The 20426-nt window shown below is 45.5% G+C and overlaps 2 protein-coding genes across 2 annotated transcripts; one reads left to right on the forward strand and one right to left on the reverse strand.

Annotated features, from left to right (window-relative positions):
- Positions 1-4005: 4005 nt before the first annotated feature.
- On the reverse strand, positions 4006-7939 carry LOC120655295 (transcription factor SPEECHLESS-like). Its single transcript, XM_039933050.1, has 3 exons — positions 7326-7939; positions 5658-6329; positions 4006-4608 (listed from the first exon to the last, which is right to left on the reverse strand). Exons 1-3 carry the CDS (start codon positions 7764-7766, stop codon positions 4543-4545), a joined length of 1179 nt encoding a protein of 392 aa, XP_039788984.1. The 5' UTR covers positions 7767-7939; the 3' UTR covers positions 4006-4542.
- An 8926-nt stretch (positions 7940-16865) lies between these two features.
- On the forward strand, positions 16866-17600 carry LOC120653351 (vegetative cell wall protein gp1-like). Its single transcript, XM_039931110.1, has one exon. It carries the CDS (start codon positions 16866-16868, stop codon positions 17598-17600), a length of 735 nt encoding a protein of 244 aa, XP_039787044.1.
- The last annotated feature ends 2826 nt before the right edge of the window (positions 17601-20426 follow it).

The raw sequence follows: 20426 nt of genomic DNA on the forward strand, positions 1-20426 counted from the left end.
AGCATTTTAGGAGCTAGAAAGTTCACATATTTACACGTGTAAAAAGTAAGTATTCTACAAAATATTTTTTTTGGAAGAGAAATCTGAATCCACAAAACTTTATATACTTACGATGCTAATTATTTTAGTTAATTGTAAATCTCCTATTGACTAAATTATGAATTAAATGTTCATTTACCTTATTTAATCATGTTCAAGTCGATTCCATTTCCACGGCTTAGACTGTTTTAACGGTTTAAACAATACAACTATTTAATTTACCATTCAAGGTCTAAACGACACGGCTGGCCTCCATTTAATGTCTAAATGATATGATATTAAAGATGGGAGCAAGGCTAGGTTCTGGGAGGATACTTGGGTAGGTGGGGTGCCATTCAAAGTTAAATATCCATCACTCTTTAATATTGTGCGTGATCCCCATACAACGGTGGCTAAAGTATTGACTACGAGACCCCTCAATTTATCTTTTAGGAGGGCGTTGGTGGATAACAAACTTGTGGAATGGAGTAACCTGGTAGCACAGATAACTCATATTGGTTTAGTGGATGGTTTAGATAATTTTAGATGGAACTTGACCAAATCTGGGTTATTTACGGTTCGATCTTTTTATTTGTACCTTATTGATACACATCCGCCGTTTAGACATAAGTCGATCTAGAAGTTGAAGATTCCTCTAAAAACTAAGATTTTCCTTTGGTTTTTACAAAGGGGAGTGCATTTAACTAAAGACAATCTCGCTAAGAAAAATTGGACAGGAAGCCAACGATGTTGTGGGTGTAATAGTAATGAGACTATCAAACACATTTTTTTGGACTGCCCCTATGCGAGAATGGTTTGGAGGATTATCTTTTATGCTACAGGTTTGACGCCACCTAGATCAATTGGCCATATGTTTGACTCATGGCTTTCTAATCAATCTAAAAAGATTAGGAACTTGATTTGGGTCGGGTTGCTGCTGTTTGCTGGGCCATTTGGAGATGCCGAAACGATATTATTTTTAACAAAATCAAAGTTAACTCGATTTTGTAGGTTATCTTCAGGGAAACATTCTGGCTACGGTTATGGGCGCAGCTGTAGCGTGACGAGCACGCTAAGAACACACTCTCCGAGATGAGCAGAAACATAGAGATTATTGCTATAGAGCTAGTAAAAGGAGGGTGGAAGCAAAACTATCATTTGCAATAGTTATTTGTCTGAATTGGAGACTAGTTGTGCTCTTCTTTCTTTGTAAACTTTGTAATAATTGACTGTGTACATCCACAGATGTATAGGCCGAATTCGTAATCCTTTTTCTAAAAAAATCCAGTGCTCGGCCCTTGGGCTGCGATCGGCGACTTCAACCTAATGACCCGACAAAATGAACGCCAATTTCAATGCCTTGGCCTTCAGGGCGGAGGCAGCCTGATGCCTCCGTGTTCCTGGGAATACCCTACTATTTTGACAAAAATCAAGTATATGTCAAGGCATCTCTGCATTAATCAGAGGAAGATTATTCAGTATGCACAAGATTGCAGCGCCAAGAAGCTCGTCCTGTCCTGCCTAGGTGTCATCGGACACCGGCCCAGCAGTTGGGAGATCATACTGGTCGAGGCAATTCCTAGTGTGGGCAATGTAGAGCACTGCTCCCTTCACTGCTCCAGTTGTTGCGCATCTTAAGTGGAATGTACTAGGCGGAGTTGCTAAGCCGGAGGTAGCAGCTCCCAGTGATGGCACTTGCTACCTCCTACATCACAGATAATGTAGACGGAGCGAAAGAGCTCAAGACAAGGAGTGAAATCGAGAAATTACTCACACAGATAAACAAATGTGGGGAGATGACAAATTGAATTTTCTGTGATATGAGCTAAGAAAATGTGGTAGTATTGGAGCAAGGAGTGGAGGAACTCAGAGTAGGCATAGAGGCGGATGCAGGAAATTGAGGTAGAGGCTCATCTCCATTCTCCATCCTCTAGCCCCCTTTTTCCTCTCCATCCCTCTCTTTTTTTCTCTTCCTCTCCCCCCTTCCTCCGTCTAATTTCCATGGAGTTCATGTGGGTAGGGGGCTTGAGCCCCCCAGCCCAAATGCGGGCTCCGCCATTGAGTAGGGAGGTATGGCTCCATACTTGAGAAACCCGAGGAACGTGAGGCAAAAGCCATCTCTATCCTCTAGATGGCCGCCGCCGGGCTCCATTACAGGTAGTGTTCACCATTGGATGGCACCAACAAGCGACCATCCATCGTGTTGACCTATGAAACTCGAAGATTGGCGATGGGGGTTGACATTGATGGAGGCCACGTGTGCACCACCCTCGGCATCAGCCGCAGACCCGTCCTCCGGCTCATGTCCCTAATGGTCAGGATGGTTTGCTTCGGCCATGCATCGACGCCAAGCAGGTCCACCCAAGGAAGACCCTCCATGCGTTGCCGCCTCTCAGGTGTGCTGAGATCGCACAAAGGCTTCGCTCCCTCGAATGGGTCAATCATGTCTTGTTTGTCGATCCTAAGCTCCTCCATGTAGCTCTCGAGCCGTTGGGTGCCAATTTAAAGTTGCCCTCCTCTATGTATAACTGATCGAGGTGAGCGGTGAGCCTAGTTTGAGATGCAAACCAGAGAAGATATAAAGAAACAGGACCTTACCACCAGGAAAGATCTGTGCAACATCATTGTTGCTATAGTACCAGTAAGCCAGGAGGGGGCGATCCCTCAACGGAGAGATGCAGTGCTGCACGACGTCGTAGGTGACCATAGCCCCAGCCAGGCTGATGGCTTTCAGGGATAGGATGCGGCCCTTCAAGTTGTTAATGAGGTCAGTGTCTAGGGCAACTTATGCCCAAGTGTCGTCATACACCGGCGCAGCCGTCAGGAGATCATACTCGTCGAGGCCATCCATGGTGTGGTGACATAGAGCCGCTGCTCCCTTCACTGCCTCCAGTTATTACGCATCTTGAGCAGAATGTACTGGGCGGAATTGCTAATCTAGAGGTAGCAGCTCCCGGTGGTGGCACTTGCGGCCTCCTACATCACAGAGAATGCAGAGGGAGCAGAAGAGCTCAAGACAAGGAGTGAAACCGAGAAATTGCTCGCACAGATAAACAAATGTGGATAGATGACAAATTGAATTTGGTGTGAGATGAGCTAAGCAAATGTGGTAGTACCAGAGCACGGAGAGGAGTAACTCGGAGTAGGGATAGAGGCGGATGCAGGAATTGGAGGTAGGGCTCATCTCCCTTCTCCTTCATGCAGCCCCTTTTCCCCTTCATCTCTTCCTCTCCCTCCTTCCTCCCTCTAATTTCCATGGAGTTCTTGGGCCAGGGGTAGGGGGGCTTGAGCCCCCCCCCAGCCCCCACGCTGGCTCCACCGTTGAGTAGGGAGGTATGGCTCCATACTTGAGAAACCTCAGGAACGTGAGGCAAAAGCCATCTATATCCTCCGGATGGCCGCCGCCAGGCTCCATCTACAGGTAGTGGACACCGGTGGATGGCACCAATGAGCAAGCATCCGTCATGTTGATCTTTGAAATTGGGAGATCATCCATAGGGGCTGGCGTTGACGGAGGTCACGTGTGCACCACCCCCGGTATCGACCGCAGACCCCTCCTCCAGCTCGTGTCCCTAATGGTCAGGGCGGTTTACACCGGCCATGCATCGGTGCCGAGCAGGTCTTATCAATTTATTATGAGGAGGTGGCCGAAGAAAGTGTTCCTGCTTCTCATCAGGTTACAGCTCAGGTGCCTCATCCTTCTGAAACTCACCAGATAGCACTAGCTATTCTTCAACGTAGGCTTTCATCCACCGGTGGCAATCCACGTAAAGCTATTCCACCTATAGAGGAAATGACGGGTTGCCAGAGGAGGTTCCTCTCTCTCTGCTAGTTGCTCTACCAACTCATCCTAAATAACTCTCAAAAACCCTACAGCTTTTGTGACGAGATATAGTAACTACCCCTTATTTGGATCTACAGACAAAGTCACATGTAGCATTTTAAGCTCGTGCTGTGCACGCATGAACCAATTACATATCATGCAAATGCAAAAACATGTGAGCAAAATTAGCTAGGAGAGAAGTATACGTACATAGTCACATGTTGATCGAGATAAAAAGGGATCGATTACAGCGGTAGAAATCAAGACAATAACCATCTCTAAGCTAGGCACGTGTGTACTACACACAGCTACAGATCGATCGAAACAAGACCTGATCCGTGATCCCTATAACTACTCTTTGCACCGTCTTTTAAAAAGTGCAATTCTAATTTTTTGTAACAGATTACTTTTGGCATGCAAATCAAATCTGACCATCTAATGAGGTAGGTGATTGAGATCCAATATCTAGGATTGCACTCTTCATCGATTTTTGTTTTCAAACGCTAGGATTGCACCCTTTTTCTTAGGACGGAGTGAGTATTGACGTACTAGAGTCTACACCTTGGTGATGTGCCATCACAGCTGCAGGGACATATATAGCTGCGCCGCTATTAACTGTTGAGCCGCCTGTGTATGGACAGCCAAGCATCCAAGTTGCTCGATCTCGACGCTCTCTGTGCAGCTAGCAAGCCAGTCGCACGTCACAAGAACGTTTGCTGAATTTCCTGCACAAGCTCCTCCGCGCTAAGCTCGCACTCGATCCCAATCTGTACACATAAAAACAAAAGCCATTCATGCATGCAAGGTCGTCAGATCCTTAAATCCATGGATGGACTGCTCGACATAGTAGCTAGAAGGAATTATATAATTCTTGAGAAAAAGTACATGTATTCTTTAATTTGAAAGTTGGCAAAGAACGAACAAGACTGAGCTTCTTGTACAACTGTACAAGACTGAGTACATGGACAGGTGGTAACTACACCATTTCTGCTTTGCTGCAAACTTCCATATATGCATAGTATGCGCACCAGGGAGCTGACCTATATTGCTACTGTGTGTTTAGTACTGTTTCAGGATAAAAGTCATGCATGCCCTGCTGCTAGCTAGTTTATCTCGCACACTCCTCGATCAGGGACGCAGCACATTTCCTGAACCTAATTAAACATCAACACCACACAGTTCTGTTTACACGTACTGTTACCATATCACTGTACACCACTCGGCCGGCGTATTCGAGCTCTACAGTAGTGTGTCCAGGTAGAACCTAGCCTATACATACACTAGGGCATTTATGAAACCGATGGATCGGATCGGGCCCTATTTTTCAAATTATTTGGGAGAAGAGTTTTGAGCCAAAGATGGCATGTCATCCAGGGCTTCAACAATGACTGCGCTAGCTGGGTCGATATGATGAGATGCTTTTGCATGATTGTTTCCAGGGGGGTTCGAACAGTACGCTACATATATAGATCTCACATGAAATGAGCACATCCTATTGAATGCCTGGTCCATCCTCAATTCAGTGTGAGAATATATATGTTCAGATTATTGAATGCCTGGTCCATCCTCAATTCAGTGTGAGAATATATATGTTCAGATTCATAACGTCTATCTCATCATTTTAATTTGTCCATGCATCCTTTTATGCTACAATGTTAATTACATTCTTACCATCCAAGTGGTTATTATTGTTGTAAATTTTGAATTTAAAAGTGATGATATGTTGTTGGATCGGATTAGACAACATGTATAATAATTAAGAAAATTGTGGACAACTAAACACAAGTAAAAAGTTTGTACTTATATCTGTCTATACCTTGATGGTAAATGAGTGCACCATGGTGTCGTCGAGGGTGCTGACGCTGACGTGGAGGATCTCGAGCGAGAGGCTCTCGAGCGCGGCGATGATCTTGAGCGCCTGCCACGGCGCGCGGCGCGACACCGTCTTCAGCACCAGGTTGGGCCCGGCGAACTCCACCTTCACGTCGGGGAGGGTGAGCCCGGCCGCCGCGGGCCTGCCGCCGGCGGCCCGCGCGGCGAGCTCGGTCACGAGGCTGTCCAGGGTCGGCAGGTACAACTGCGTCGTCGGGTAGTGCTGTTGCTGCTGCTGATCGTGCGCGTAGGACGACGACGACGACGACGTCGTCGGCGTCATGGCCGGCGACGGCATCATGTAGGCCGCCGCGGCGGGGTGCGGGGGCCTGCTTCCAGCGGCAGCCCCGCTGCCGCCGCCGCCGCCGGACGGCTGCTTGTAGGGGCTGCCGGGCGTCGGCGTCCGTGGGCTTATCGGCACCGCCACGCGCGGGCTGAGCGGCGGCGTGGACTTGATCAGGAGCGGCCGCGGGCTCGCCGCCGGCATGGCGGGCCGCGGGCTGAGCACCTGCTCTGCGCACGCCTTGCGGTGCTTCTTGGCCTCCAGCGAGCGCAGCACCTGCTGCAGCTCCTTGATGTAGTCCACCACCCCTCCTATGATGGACGCTTGGTCTCCCTGCAGTTCATCAATAAGCAAGCAATCAGTGCTAGTTAGTTCACCAGTTTTAGCAACAATAAACAATTAGCATCTTGTTAATTAACCTACTACTTGCTTTCTTGCTGGAAGAAGTAGCATCTATCGTGCATCAACACCCAAGTTCCACAAATCACAATGTGCTGCAATCAATGTTGCTTGTCCTATGCCCTAGTAGTACACAACAGCTAGCAAACCAAACATGCATGATGCATGTACAAAAGGACGATGCGCCAACAATCAAGGAACTGTTTCATCGTATCACAACACATGACAACAAAAAAGGAGATCGAGAGATGATACTCTACAGAGGCGTGTCAAGAGCAGCCATCGGCCGACCGTCGTCGTCCTTTCATTGACGCTTACTTCAGTGTCAATGGGCACTCACTGTTTGCATTGGCCACTTACTTGAGTGTGTCTGTGTGTGTTTGTAGGCAGATTCTACATGCATGCAAGACGGCTCCATCGATCAATGTGCAATAATGGTGGTGCCCGTACAGTTGCAGTACTTAGGGGCTGTTTGGTTTAGAGCCAACATCAGCCACAGGACTTGTGGCGTGGCCAAACCTTAGGCAGACGAAACGGCCGCCACACCTGTGGCGAAAATTAACGAAGGAACGAGCCGTAGAATCTTGTGGTAGTCAAAACTGAATCACGTACCAAACACTGGCCAAGTTTCCGTGGCGGTCGTAGCTGTGGCGAGGCAAACGTTGGCTCTAAACCAAACAGTGCCTTAAATTGTTGGCTATCCCCACAAATCCAAATCGGAGCACTGAAAGCTTTTTCGAGGTAGCTAGGATACAGTACAGGCTTGTAAAGCAAAGCTCTGGACCAGAACGATGGAGGCCCAATGCAAGGTGACACACCATATAGCTGCTATTACACCCAAAGCTAGCTTCTCATCATTAATCACGATCAAGATGATTATTTAGTGTTTTTCACCGATCGATCGAGTAGATAACAAGCTAAAAAACGTACCCTCTTGATGTAGAAGCATGGCATGAGCGAGCGCAGCACGGCGAGGTGCTCGTTCATCTGCTTCCTCCGGTTGCGCTCCACCGCGATGTGCGACATCTTCGCGCCCCCCTCATCGGCGGCCGCCACATCCTGTGCCGCCGCCGTTGACGAACCCTTCTGCTTCTTCTGCGCCGGAGCGCCACGGCCGACGCCATTCCCCTCATCGCCCGCGCGCCGCCGGTTGTTCGCCGTCGGCCTAGCCCCCGCCATGGCGCCAGCAGACTCAGAACCACCGGTCGAGCTCTGGCTACACGCTGGCATGGCCGCCGCATGCGCAGAACTGCCGGCCATGCACTCCTCCCACGTCTCGAGGATGCTGAACAGATCCTCGGCACCCGACGACTGGTGCCGGAGCTCGCTGTGGTCGTCGACCAAGAGCTCGCACATGGCGCCGTCACCCATTGATGGCCCCTCCTATGTTTGGCCTCTGAATCTGATCGTAGAGGAAAGCGGCGAAGGACGGAAGAGAATGTGCGCGAAAAGTGAGGGGAATCTTTTGCTCCTTTTAAGCTAGCAAGTGAGGGAGGAGAGAGAGACAAGAGAGCAGACCGTTGTTGGTGATCTTTGTGTAGTCATGTGAGGGGACGTAGAGCCATAAATGTAGGGGGGAGAGACGGCTCTAGATGGGGAGCCTGTTTCAGAGATATGGAGGACACAGGCCTAGCTGGGGCCTTCGTGTATCTCATGGGGGGCCTAGAGATGTCTCAAGGGTTTAAATGTGGTGGTGGACATGGAGGCATGTGTGATCAGTGTGTGAAAACTTAACTTACAGTGCGTTGCAGTTAATTGGAAACATCCTTTATCAAGCTAATAAACTGCTAAAGTCGATCTTCACATGATTAGTAAAGTAGCTTGTAACTAACTCGATGACAAGAGAAAACATCTGAACACATCACTACTAACAAATGCGGCTATGTGCCTATGTTAGCTTGTAATGCACGATTCCCACAGAAAAAGGCAAACGCGAAGATATTGCAATAATGTTAGTTTTGTGTCAGAACATGTGTACACTCGGCTTAGAGCAATTATTATGATGGGCTGTAAACAGGATGAATGTTGAGATGGAGGAGAGAGAAAAGGAGAAAATGAAGAAGTGAGCTGTAAGCTTACAACTAGTTTTGACACAAGAATCAAGACATTTTGTGAGATAGACAAGTGTGCCATATATTAATGTTGGAGAGCTAAAACACTATACAATTGGGCTGAACGATGAGCTGCAAAGGCTCTTACATCTACAAATATGAGAGAGGGGGGGCTCCAAATGAAGACACAACACCAAGTGAAGATCACTTCTCAAGCTTGAGTTAGAGCAGCCAACAGCATGCTAAATCATTAGCCTTGCTCTTACAATTAGACTTAAGATGCAATGATGGTAATAGATAAAACTTGAGTCATTGTCTCGGAGATGTAGATAGCAAGGTGGAGCCCTGTTATTAAGAAATATGTATGCCACAATATTGTTCTATGTTTTGGGATCTATGACTTTTGCGATCTTATATACTTGCACAACACAATCATCAATTGTTGAATGTTTTTTGGCATCTTGATGTTGTCCCCTCGTCGAGGGTTTTCTATCATGTACGATATATATCATGTGTTGCCACGGTCGAAGGATCGTGCTGATTTTTTTCGATTGGTTTTTCTTTGACACGGATTTTGTTATGTTTCCATGGTTTTCTATCTATTCGAGTCCATTCAGATTACAATATAGTGGAAACGTTACATGGTTTAGAAATTGGTAAAGATGCACATGTACACATTGTACAAATATGTTTATGTATAAAACTAAATGCATGTGAGCGCATCTCCATACTTATATATACATATACGTATAAAATGCTTCGCCAGATCCTGCGTCATATCCGACCATGCGGCACTAGCAAAGCAACCCATCAAATCAATCAAGTACCGGCTGAGTGTCAATTAATCCACGGAGCTCTCTCTTTTCATTGCCATCACGTATATATGCAACCCACACATGTAGCATCACGTCGTCGGCCGCCATGCAAGCACTGCACAAAGACAGGCTCTGAGCGTAGTACCTGTAGATTGATTGTGGCGGTGGGCCCCCGCCTTATGAATGGGACATCACACGGCCGGCCGGCCGGCCGGCGGCGCCGCTGCCGGCCGGAGCACCACCGCGGCCGGCAGCGGCATTCAATGCGCGCACCCGGCTGGCCGGCGACGTCGATCCCGAAGTGGCAGCAGCCAGCTAGCTATCGTAATGATCTCAGCCAGTACCCGCCCATGGTTGCAGGCCTGTATGCATCGGTCTCGGCGAGAATCAACCTTGCGAATGCGCGAGGACGACGTATATCGATCTCTGCGTGTGTGTGTGTGTGTGTCTTGAGGTATTACCCGTTACCTGTGTGAAGATTCTCTTTCATGTCTGGTGACTGGAGAGATAGCTATTTAGGGATCCGTCCATGGACAGTGGCTGTCGGAGCGAGAGGTCAATCATGAGGGATCGATACCCCGAGAAGAGAGACCAGCTTCACGCAAAAAGAGGCTACTCGCATAGGCCTATGTATAAAAGAAGCCTGATAATTTTAGCCCGCTACTAATTCCAGCCCACATAATAGTTGGATATACATATGAACCGCATCATTACTATACTTGGTTTATGTTCCCTCTCTCATTCGGTCACAGGATTTATTGGAGTCCGTGTTGTAGCCGGCTAAGGCCAGTCAATGTACAGTTTCATAGCACAGTTACCTAGACTGGAACTATGTAATTATGTCAGATGAGTTTTATTGTGATGAAACTCTCCTCACATCTCATGAAACTCCATCCTTCTCCCTCCTATCTCTCATTCAAATCAACATTGATATAAAGTGGCACTTCATTTGGCCCACCTATATCATCACATTATAGGTGCTCTAGGAGATTTGTTCGAAAGCGTGTAGCTCCTTTGTAAGGTAGTGTAAACATTCAATAATACAAACATTTACAACTCCAGCGCCCCCTATCACCACCGGTTCAAAACAACCATCACCGCTGGTTTTCAGGAGGGGGGTGGGTCGAACTCAACAATGATGGAAATGGTCATCACTGCCAGTTCTTAAAAAATAAAAAAAATGCCAACATTGCGCCCCTCTCATCGCCACTTCCTACTTTGCTCCGCCCCTTGCGATCCCACTGCAGCCATGCCCGCCTGCCGGCCCAGCTACTCCCGCGCGGAGGAAGAAGAGAGAAGAGGGGGGCAGCTCCCCCGCACGCCAGCCGCCGCAGCCATATGCCTACCCGCTGTTCCCACTGCTCCGATCCTCCCATGCGAAGGAAGAAGGGAGAAGAGGGGGCGGTTCTCCCATGCGCTGGGCACTGTAGCTGTGACCGCCTGCCGCCCGCCGCGGCCCCAGGCTACTGGTCCCACCACTGTTTCCGTGCAACGGAACAAAGGGAGAAGAAGGGGTGATTCCCCACACGCTGGCCACCGCAGTCGTGCCCGCCAGCTACCAGGATGGGCCGCCGTGGTAGAGGAAGAAGGGAGGAGAGAAGAGTGCGAAGGAAATAAGGGTGAGGGTGGGAGGAGGAGACGGGAGAGGGAAAGAAGATCTGGGAGATGAGAGAGGGGGAAGACAGACCGGAGAGGAAGATAGAGAAGGGAGGCAAGTGGATAAGGGGGAGGAAAGAAAGAAGATAGAGGAAAAAATATAGCCATCACTGTTGGTTCCAGAGGCAGCCGACGATGATAGACTACCATCGCCGGTTCGGTTTGAACCGGCGATGATGATGCGTTTGGGATGACCCGTTTTGTAGTAGTGAGTTACGGTAGTGCGGAAATTCAATCATACAAACACTTACGGTAGTTTAGAGATTCAATCAGCATAGTACAAACTAACAGTCACTACCAAAGGTTTCTTAGGAAGAAAAAAAACTCCACCATAGACCTTTTTCTCTATCTCACTTTACATGCTAGAATTAGTACCGGGTAATCTTGATCTGGTACTTTTTGGATGGTCCGATGGCCTCTTTTTCTAGTAGTGATCCAACAAGGTTAATTATTAATGTAGTAGCCCGGCCTAGTATATTGCATTGTGTGCTACTCTAAACTGTACAAATTTTGCTCAACGGCTCATGTAACCAGCTGCATGCAAATTAACTCCCAGACAGAGTGTGTCTTTTACCCACCACACACGAATGCACAGTACTCCTGCTATATGCACTCTTAAATGGCCAAATGACGCTCGATGGGTACTCTTGCAGCAAGGACTGCCTCCTGAGTCCTGATATGAGTATATATGTACGTCCATAACAGAGAGTTTAATAGAATCAATGCATGCCAAGGACAGCTTGCGCTATTGCTAGCTCATGTGGTACACATTTGCGTCTTCACTCAACTATACTAAGTACTTGTGTGTAGGATGCACTGGCTTTCAACCGGGATCAACCAGTCTCGAACCCATGTCGACGTTTAAAAGGATATATTTGAAACTGTTAAATGAACGGCGCACTAGAATATGTTATTTCATCTTATATCTCCAGGGACGAATTCCTTAAACCGGCATGCATATAAATGCAATTTGTTTTGCGGGCCCCTTGATTCAGATCCCGTTTGCCACTTAGTTACTACTTTGTGGCACTGGCTGCAGCAAGAATTTTCTTAAATTTCCAAAAACCAGAAAGCTACAGAGATCTTAAATATGATCAATATGCATTGCATACATGAAATGAAGACGAAGGGGCATAAATATGTTATTGGAAGAGATCAAGTGATCAAGACCATGCATGCACCTAGTAGCTAGGCACTTTAAATAGCTGGGACATAATTAATCGATGAACATAAAACTTAATTCATCACTGCAGCAAGCAAGTGTGTAGTTACTTGTCATCCCTGACATCGATCCATTCATCGCAATACGGAGTATATAATAAGGCTATAGCTGCTGAGGTCTCATATTCCCCTAAGGTGGTAAGGAATCATGGTATTAGTGGTCTCTTCAAAATTCAACTTGATTCTTATATATTTTTAGCTTAAAATTGTATAATATTAGTGCCAGACCCTTTTAGGCTAGTCTTTAGGTTATCTAAGTCAAATTTTAAGGCCCTCTACCACCCTATGTCCACCGCATTCAATCAGAGTTTTTTTTTCTAAGTTGGAATATCTTCATTTTCATAATTTCAAAAAGAGGAAAAAATAAAAAAATGGATGTGCGGGTTTTAAGACTTTTTAATTTGATTAAATAGGATGACTCAGAACACAATTGCCCCTCTTCTGGGATCCATATTCCTTTTGCCCACACATAAAAGGCTGGTATAGTAAGAGTCAAGATCCATAATTGAAGACATCCATGCATATTAATTTGGTAAAGTATTCGATTTGCCCACCGCTAAAGCTGCTAATACAATAAACCGCAATTGGCTAACAACGTGGTGCCAAGAATTATGCATGAAAGTGCCTATCGGTGTTGCTTTCTTGTCTCCTTGTGTGTGTCTCATGTAAATCAGAGGCCATAAAGTGGTTATCCAGCTCCATGGACATGTCCGTTTGTGTATGTCTTTTTCCAAGTAAATAACTAATAAAACGCACATATCTCCAGATTCTTGTATGTCCCGTAAAGAGTAAAGTTCTATTTGGTCCACTACTTGTGTCTGCTGCTAGAAGTTATGCTAATCAATATAAGCAGTGATGCATGTGTTAAGGAACCTCTAGCGAAAGTAATAAGTGTGGATGCGTGACCATTATGTGTGTGTACACTAAATGGCTAAAGTTGCCTTCTTGGATTTTCACCTGGACGTTTGCAATGAACCAGATATACTTGACAAAAGGAAGAGACAAAAGCCCCATTTTAATCGCTAAAGGAGGTCCCGAATCTTTTATGTGCTCATAAGGTGCATTATTTTGTCCCCTCCCAGTTAGATTCCAATTAGCAATACATTGAGGACTATATATTAATCCTATTACAAGAAATTAATTACATGGATGATTCGATAAGCAATCTGATCATTTTTGTATTGCAGCACCACCACCAACCTTCCAAGCAAAAGACAAAATATTTTTGGAGTTGACCGTATTTCAATCTGAATTTTGACTTGCTTTTGTAATAGTTTTATTGACTGCACACAGTGTGCAATGTTATTAAGAAGTGCTATATCTTATATTACCTCCGTTATATTTTATTACTTGACATCATGCACATCAATATGGCCCACAATACACATATATACAATTACTTTTTCCTAAGCAATTTTTAGTTGAAGTCACTAAAGTTAGAGTTATCTCTGAAAGTAGTTTCCGTAATAATTCCATGTGATGAATATTAACACCATTTATTTGAAAGTATTTTTGGCGGTAAAGGTTTTCAAAGTTTAACTTCGCGGAACCGAAATGTCCATATATATATATATATATATATATATATATATATATATATATATATATATATATATATATATGAGAGAGAGAGAGAAAGGAAATATAGTATTAGGCTGCATGCATAAAAGATACTCCCCCCGTTCCAAATTATAAGTCATTCCAAGAATCTTGGAGGGTCAAACCATCTCAAAGTTTGACCAAAATTATAGAGAGAAACACAAAGATTTATGACATCAAATAGGTATACTATGAAAATATAGCTAACAAAGAATCTAATGATACTTAATTGATATCATAAATGTTATTATCTTGTCATATAAATTTGGTTAAACTTAAAAAACTTTGACTCTCCAAGATTCTTGGAATGATTTATAATTTGAAACGGAGAAAGTATATTATGGCCCTGTTTAGTTCAAGCGCAAAATTTTTTTACGTTGGAATCTTACTAATTTGAAGTACTAAATGAAGTCTATTTACAAAACTTTTTGCACAGATGGGTTGTAAATCGCGAGACGAATCTAATGATGCTAATTAATCCATGATTAATCAATAATTAGCGAATGGTACTGTAGCATCACTGTTACAAATCATGGATTAAGTAGGCTCATTAGATTCGTCTCGCGATTTACAGCCCATCTATACAAAAAGTTTTGTAAATAGATTTCATTTAATACTCTCCATGCATGTGTCGAAATATTCGATATGACGATTTTTTTATATTTACGGGGTGGGAACTAAACAGGGCCTATAGGAGAAGTTTGAGATATAGGTGTAGACGACTGTAGTTAGAAAGAAAGCAGAAGGCAGGTGCTTGGGTAATGAGTATACATGTCAGTGCAGAAGAAAACATATGCAAGAGGACAAAAGCAAGCTCGATCGATTAGATGCATGCAAATGCATGTGCAGGCGCACACAGGCAGCAGGAGGGCTTGGGGGCCGAGAACAAAGACGATAGATCGCCCCTGTGCTTGCAAACATATATGTATCCGCGCATGATTAAACACGCTTTAGGTCTTGTTTAGTTGCCTTCAAAATTCTAAAATTTTACAAGATTTCCCGTCACATTGAATCTTTAAACGCATGCATGAAGTACTAAATGTAGCTAAACAAAATAACTAATTACATATTTTGTCTGTAATTTGCGAGACGAATCTTTTGAGCCTAGTTAACCCATGATCGAATAATAACTACCAAATACAAACGAAAGTGCTACAGTACTTTGCGTCCAAAAGTTTACCCATCTGAACACCACCTCATTACTGTTTTTTTAGACGAACGCTTATCAATGTAGAACCTTCGTAGCTACTAATAAGAATGCTGTTTAGTCAGGCGCCTAGCACCGGAGGACTCTCTCCTTTTCATGAAAAATGCAATCCTACATTTGAAAAACAAAATCCTCTAACAAAATGCAAAAATAGAGATTGGATCTTAAGTACCTTCCTAATTAAGTACTCAGATTTGACTTGTATGTCAAAATGAACCGCATGTGACAACAAATGAGGGTATGAGAGTCTTTTCATGCAACAACTAATCAGTCTGAAAAAATTATAATTGCACTTTTCATATGAGGGAGTGAGTAACAAATAGTAATAATATATATGAGTCATTAATACTTTTTTTTTCTTTCGATTTTTTCTATTTTCAAACATGCCCAAATGCATGATCAATAATTACCCAGTGGATGGTAGAGTATTCAATCGATATGAGTAGCGCTACTAGTAGTCCGATCCGATGCACAGAAGTCCGTGTGCACAGACATGGAATTTAAAGTTTCTTGGTTTTTATTGGATATATATAATTCCTCTGTTTTAAATTACAAATCATTTTAGCTTTTCTAAGTAGATAGATTTTATTATGCATCCAGATATACGTTGTAAACTATGTATCTAGAAAAGCTAAAACGATATATGCATGTACATATAATTCGCAACAGAAAGTATAAGCTACTCAAGGTTGGTTCTTATCGTCAAACTTTATTTTTTACTTCGGCAGCTAATATATACAAGATTTCTATAAAGCCTAATTTCTTTGTTTATCCGATCAATATATATAAGTTCGTAAGTCTAGATTTCAATTATTATCCAAACGAGACCATTATGAAAAGTCTTTTATTTGAGACCGACATTGATTTTTTTTATTTTTACATAATTGATGATTGTGCATCATTTAATTCCCTGTACACCATGCATAATTATAATTTTAGTATCTTAAATGCATAGTTGAAAAGAGATGTGTGTTGATGAAACGGGTTTTCCTACATGTTTATTCCATTGTAGTGTATTTTAATTTTATAGACCTAAGCATAGATGCATCAACACTAAATTTCTACTCAAAGTTGATTAAAAACAAGCAAAAAGGAGCGTTTATAATTCTTTTTATTATTACATAGTAGTATAAATTGAAGATGTATGACTAGCTGTTCTTCTTCTGAATAAAATTAAAGCAGATATTATCGTTGCTACTACAAGTAGTTCGTTCCTTAGTGCCCATCCTTTAGTAGAGACTGAGAGTGGCCAGGAGCAGTCTGCAGAACTATAACATTTCTCTTTCTCTTCTTTATTAGCAAGGCGAGGCGAGGCGATTGAATTGAATGATACAAGACACGGAGAAGTCATGGCACAGTTAAGCAACACATAAATGTGTGAGAGGGAGAGGCTATCTAGGTGCAGGCAGGCCCCTCTTAAAGTTTAAGTGGTGGATGAGCCATGCAAATGCCAATGCCATTGCACCAACATGCACATCTCCCTTCCTGCAGCTCGGCGATGGCGGCATTCACATGCATTTACTCGGCCATTCAAGCACATTCAACTGGCACCTACTACCTCTTCCACTCTCCCTACAGCTAGTCGCTGTGTAGCCCTCGAGCTAGAGAAGCTCTCACACTCTGGTCCTGTGTGGCAGGCAGCAGCAGCCACAGTGGCATGAAGAGAAGCTAGGGGGCAGGGTCGTCGTCGTCAATGTGGCGTGGTACGAGCTACTGGATGGGCCGCAGCAGTGGCAGCAGACTGATGGTGCAGGGCCGGATCGATCAGAGAGGGAGAGAAGAAAGATAGAGTAAATTCCCTCAATGCCATCAAAAATTATAACACTTCCCTCAATGCCATCGAAAATTAAGCACTCCCTTCAATGCCATCGAGTTATAATTTCCGGTTCCTTGGTTGCCATCGCCGTTCTACTACCGTTAAATGGGGTCACTGGGCCCACCCGTCATACTCAAGCCAAGGGGAGGCAAGAGGCCGTGGCGCGGGTTGGGCTCGAGGCCATCCGCCGAGCGCGGCAGGGGCCTGGTGCGGCGCGCCGGTCCTCGCCGGGGTTCTGGGGCTGCGTCGCACAGCACCACCGGCGAGAGGCGCGGCCGCTTTTCCCCTCCGGCGCCGGCAGCCCACCCTCTTCTCCGCGTCCAGCGCCTCCATCTTGCCGAGCTCCGGGCCTCGCCGCCTCCTTCGCCCTCCCTCTGCGGTGCCTCGCCGCCACCATGGACGTGGCCGCAGGCCCCGCGCTCGCCGCCGGCGGCAGGACGTGGATGTGGACGCCTCCCTGCTCGAGGCCGTGGACGCCCGACGCCGGCCTCGCCGCCGCGCGCGCACGCACGCGCCCGCGCTTGCCGTGGACGCCCTCCCGCGGCGCTCGCCGTGCCCGCGCTCGCCGTGGACACCTCCCCGCTCGAGGCCATGGACGCCCGACGCCGGCCTCGCCGCCGCGCACGGATGCGCCCGCGCTCGCCGTGCCCGTGGACGCCTCCCTGCTCGAGGCCATGGACGCCCGATGCCGGCCTCGCCGCCGCGCGCGCGGACGCGCTCGCCGTGGACGCCCTCCCGCGGCGCTCGCCGTGCCCGCTCTCGCCGTGCCCGCTCTCGCGCCCCTTCTTCTATCCGCCGGCGCCGCCCTCCATCCGCCACCGCCATCCATCTGGCGGCTGAAGGAGTCGCCGGCGGCGTCCAGGGCGGCGCGCGGGATGGAGGCGGGGAGTGGCCAGCGGCAGGGCGGCAGGGCGGCGGGGAGGGGCCGACGAGCCCGCGCCTGCCGGAGGGTGGCGGGTTGCGCGTGCGGCCATGGCGCCGGGCGCCGGGCGGTGCCGAAGTGCTGCTCGAGCGGTCGCCGGGCGGAGGCGCTGCGCGCACGGCCATGGCGCTGGGCGCCGGGCGGAGGCGAGGTGCTGCGCGGGCGGGCGGCGGGCGGAGGGGCGCGGCGCGCGCGTCGGCCTGGATTGGGGATAACGGAGATGTAAGAAGTGGGGCCCACCTGCCAGCGACTGAAACTTCACAGAACTGTGACGGAATGGCACTGAAGGGATTGGAGTAAAATTTTAGTGGTATTCAAGGGATGGTCTAAATTTTGATGGCATTGAAGAGATTGGCTAAAATTTTGATGGTATTTAGGGAATTAACTCAAGAAAGATCCGTCAGGGGAAGAAGCGAACAACAGTTAGACGACAAGAAGCCTCCTGTATTTTCGCCGGTGGCCACGGAACAGAATTGCAGTTCCTGCTGGCGCTGGGCTGCTGCCTTTGCCATGCGGCCTGGCTGACCAACAATTATCTCTCTCATCAGTGTTTGTGGGTACGTAGATGCAGATATCACTGCATGCCCGGACCATACATGACTGCGCAAGCCTGTCATCGGCAGCTCACCCCCCCCCCCCCCCCCCCCCCCCCCCCCCCGGTCTTTGGTTCCGTGATGATCAAGCAGATAGGTAGCACTAGCATAAAAGAGTTAGACCTTGTTTAAATGAAACGCAAAAAAAATTTGTGATGGAATCTTACTAATTTGAAATACTAAATGAAGTCTATTTACAAAACTTTTTGCACAGATGGATTGTAAATCGCGAGACGAATCTAATGATGATAATTAATCCATGATTAATCTATAATTAGCAGATGGTTACTGTAGTATCACTATTACAAATCATGGATTAAGTAGGCTCATTAGATTCGTCTCGCAATTTACAGCCCATCCATGCAAAAAGTTTTGTAAATAGACTTCATTTAGTACTCCATGCATGTGTCCAAATATTCGATGTGACATTTTTTTTGGATTTACGGGGTTTACGAGTTGTGATCTAAACAGGGACTTAGACAAGGTTGTTCAGTTGTTGTTGCAAGGTTCTCACACTACATATTTAGGGATTTCTGACATATTTTTCACTTTTACTAACAGATCGATAACAGTTTTAGCACTTTAGTATTTTTCTCAAGTAGTCAAATATTTTTCCTAATATATATAATTCCTATACTTTCTGATAGTTTCATCAAACTGTCGTCAACAAAATTGTGAAAATAACTAATAAGCAGTCAGAGGGGTGGAGCTAGAGATAAATAGACAAGGGTGTGGGGCGCTTTATGGCAAACAAACGATATTCAAATAGACATGGTAAGAAATCTATTGTTTTATTATTTGACCAATAAACGGAGCCTCCACGTTCGCTCTCAAGGCCTAAAAATTCCCATATTAATCGAAAAAATCCCACATTAATAAAAAAATAGAAAAATAAAAATTACCCACCACTGCCATTATAATAAAAATTAGCCTAAAATACCATGTGCCTAATTAAAATCACCCACCAATGTTATTATAAAAAATTAAATATAAAATACCATTTAGCTTTGTATCAGTTACAAATATATACTATTAATAAAAACTAAAACTAACAACAATCAATCAAAATAAAACAAAAATAAGAATAATTATGTGCATAATAATATTAAAGCTCAACAAATCATATTGTTATTATAGACAGATAATATTTGAATTGTTTTAACCAATAATAAGACATAATTTACGATAATGAACAGGGTGATGTATGGTAAAAATAGTATAATATTTAAGTAAGGATACAACAACATGCGAAATTTTGAATTTTCAATACTAGCCGCGCAAATGCGCGGGATATACGCCTAGTTAGATGTATTGAGCAATTGTCAAACCTAGAGCTACGGGACTGCCTACGTGGCACAGATCTTGCTCGAATAAGGATGAAGCATGTCTCATACCTTAAACCCATTACAAATGTACTCAGATGCGAGTAGGACTAGTCGGTACAGAAGGAACCTACCCGGTGTAACCAGAGTAGGACTCCTAAGCGGTGTAACCAGAGTAGGACTCCTAAGCTTGTACTAGGCTAGGATACCTGTAACCTTGTTCCCAAAAGTATATAAGAGTGGACAGGAACCCCCTCCAAAGCATCTACAATCTCAGTCAATACATACCACCATATAGAACGTAGGGTATTATACAGCTCAAACTCACGATCTGAGCCTGTCTAAATCTTGTGCTGCTTGCACCACCTTCGAGTTCTAGATCTCGGTGACATCTCGCCTACAAATCTACTACCTCAAGGCATCTCTCGGTAGGCTTGGCGGTAAATCACCAAAGGTGATTCACATGTAAAGAAACCAAAGAAAAAAAATTGTTAGTCTTGTAGTATCAATGGTTGGTAGCTAGTAGCTGGTAGCTATGCCTATGTCTAATCTACTTAATGTTGCTATTCAAGCTAGCCTAATATGTACAAAGCATCCTTATGACTATGTCTTTCACGTGCCCTTAGGTGGGTCACTGTTCAACATGCGCGTAGGATATCAGAGATACATACTAGAGAGGATGGGGTACGGTAGCATGCGCTTCAATAACACTAAATAATTCTAGTTAGTAACAAAGCTAGGATCCCACAACTATACTAGGTAAGCCAGGAGAAGGTTTTCAAACTATAGGTTGGCAAGATACAACATAGTCCCTAGAAATTAAACTAGT

This window comes from Panicum virgatum, chromosome 1N (genome assembly GCF_016808335.1).
Source record: "Panicum virgatum strain AP13 chromosome 1N, P.virgatum_v5, whole genome shotgun sequence".
Lineage (NCBI taxonomy): Eukaryota > Viridiplantae > Streptophyta > Magnoliopsida > Poales > Poaceae > Panicum > Panicum virgatum.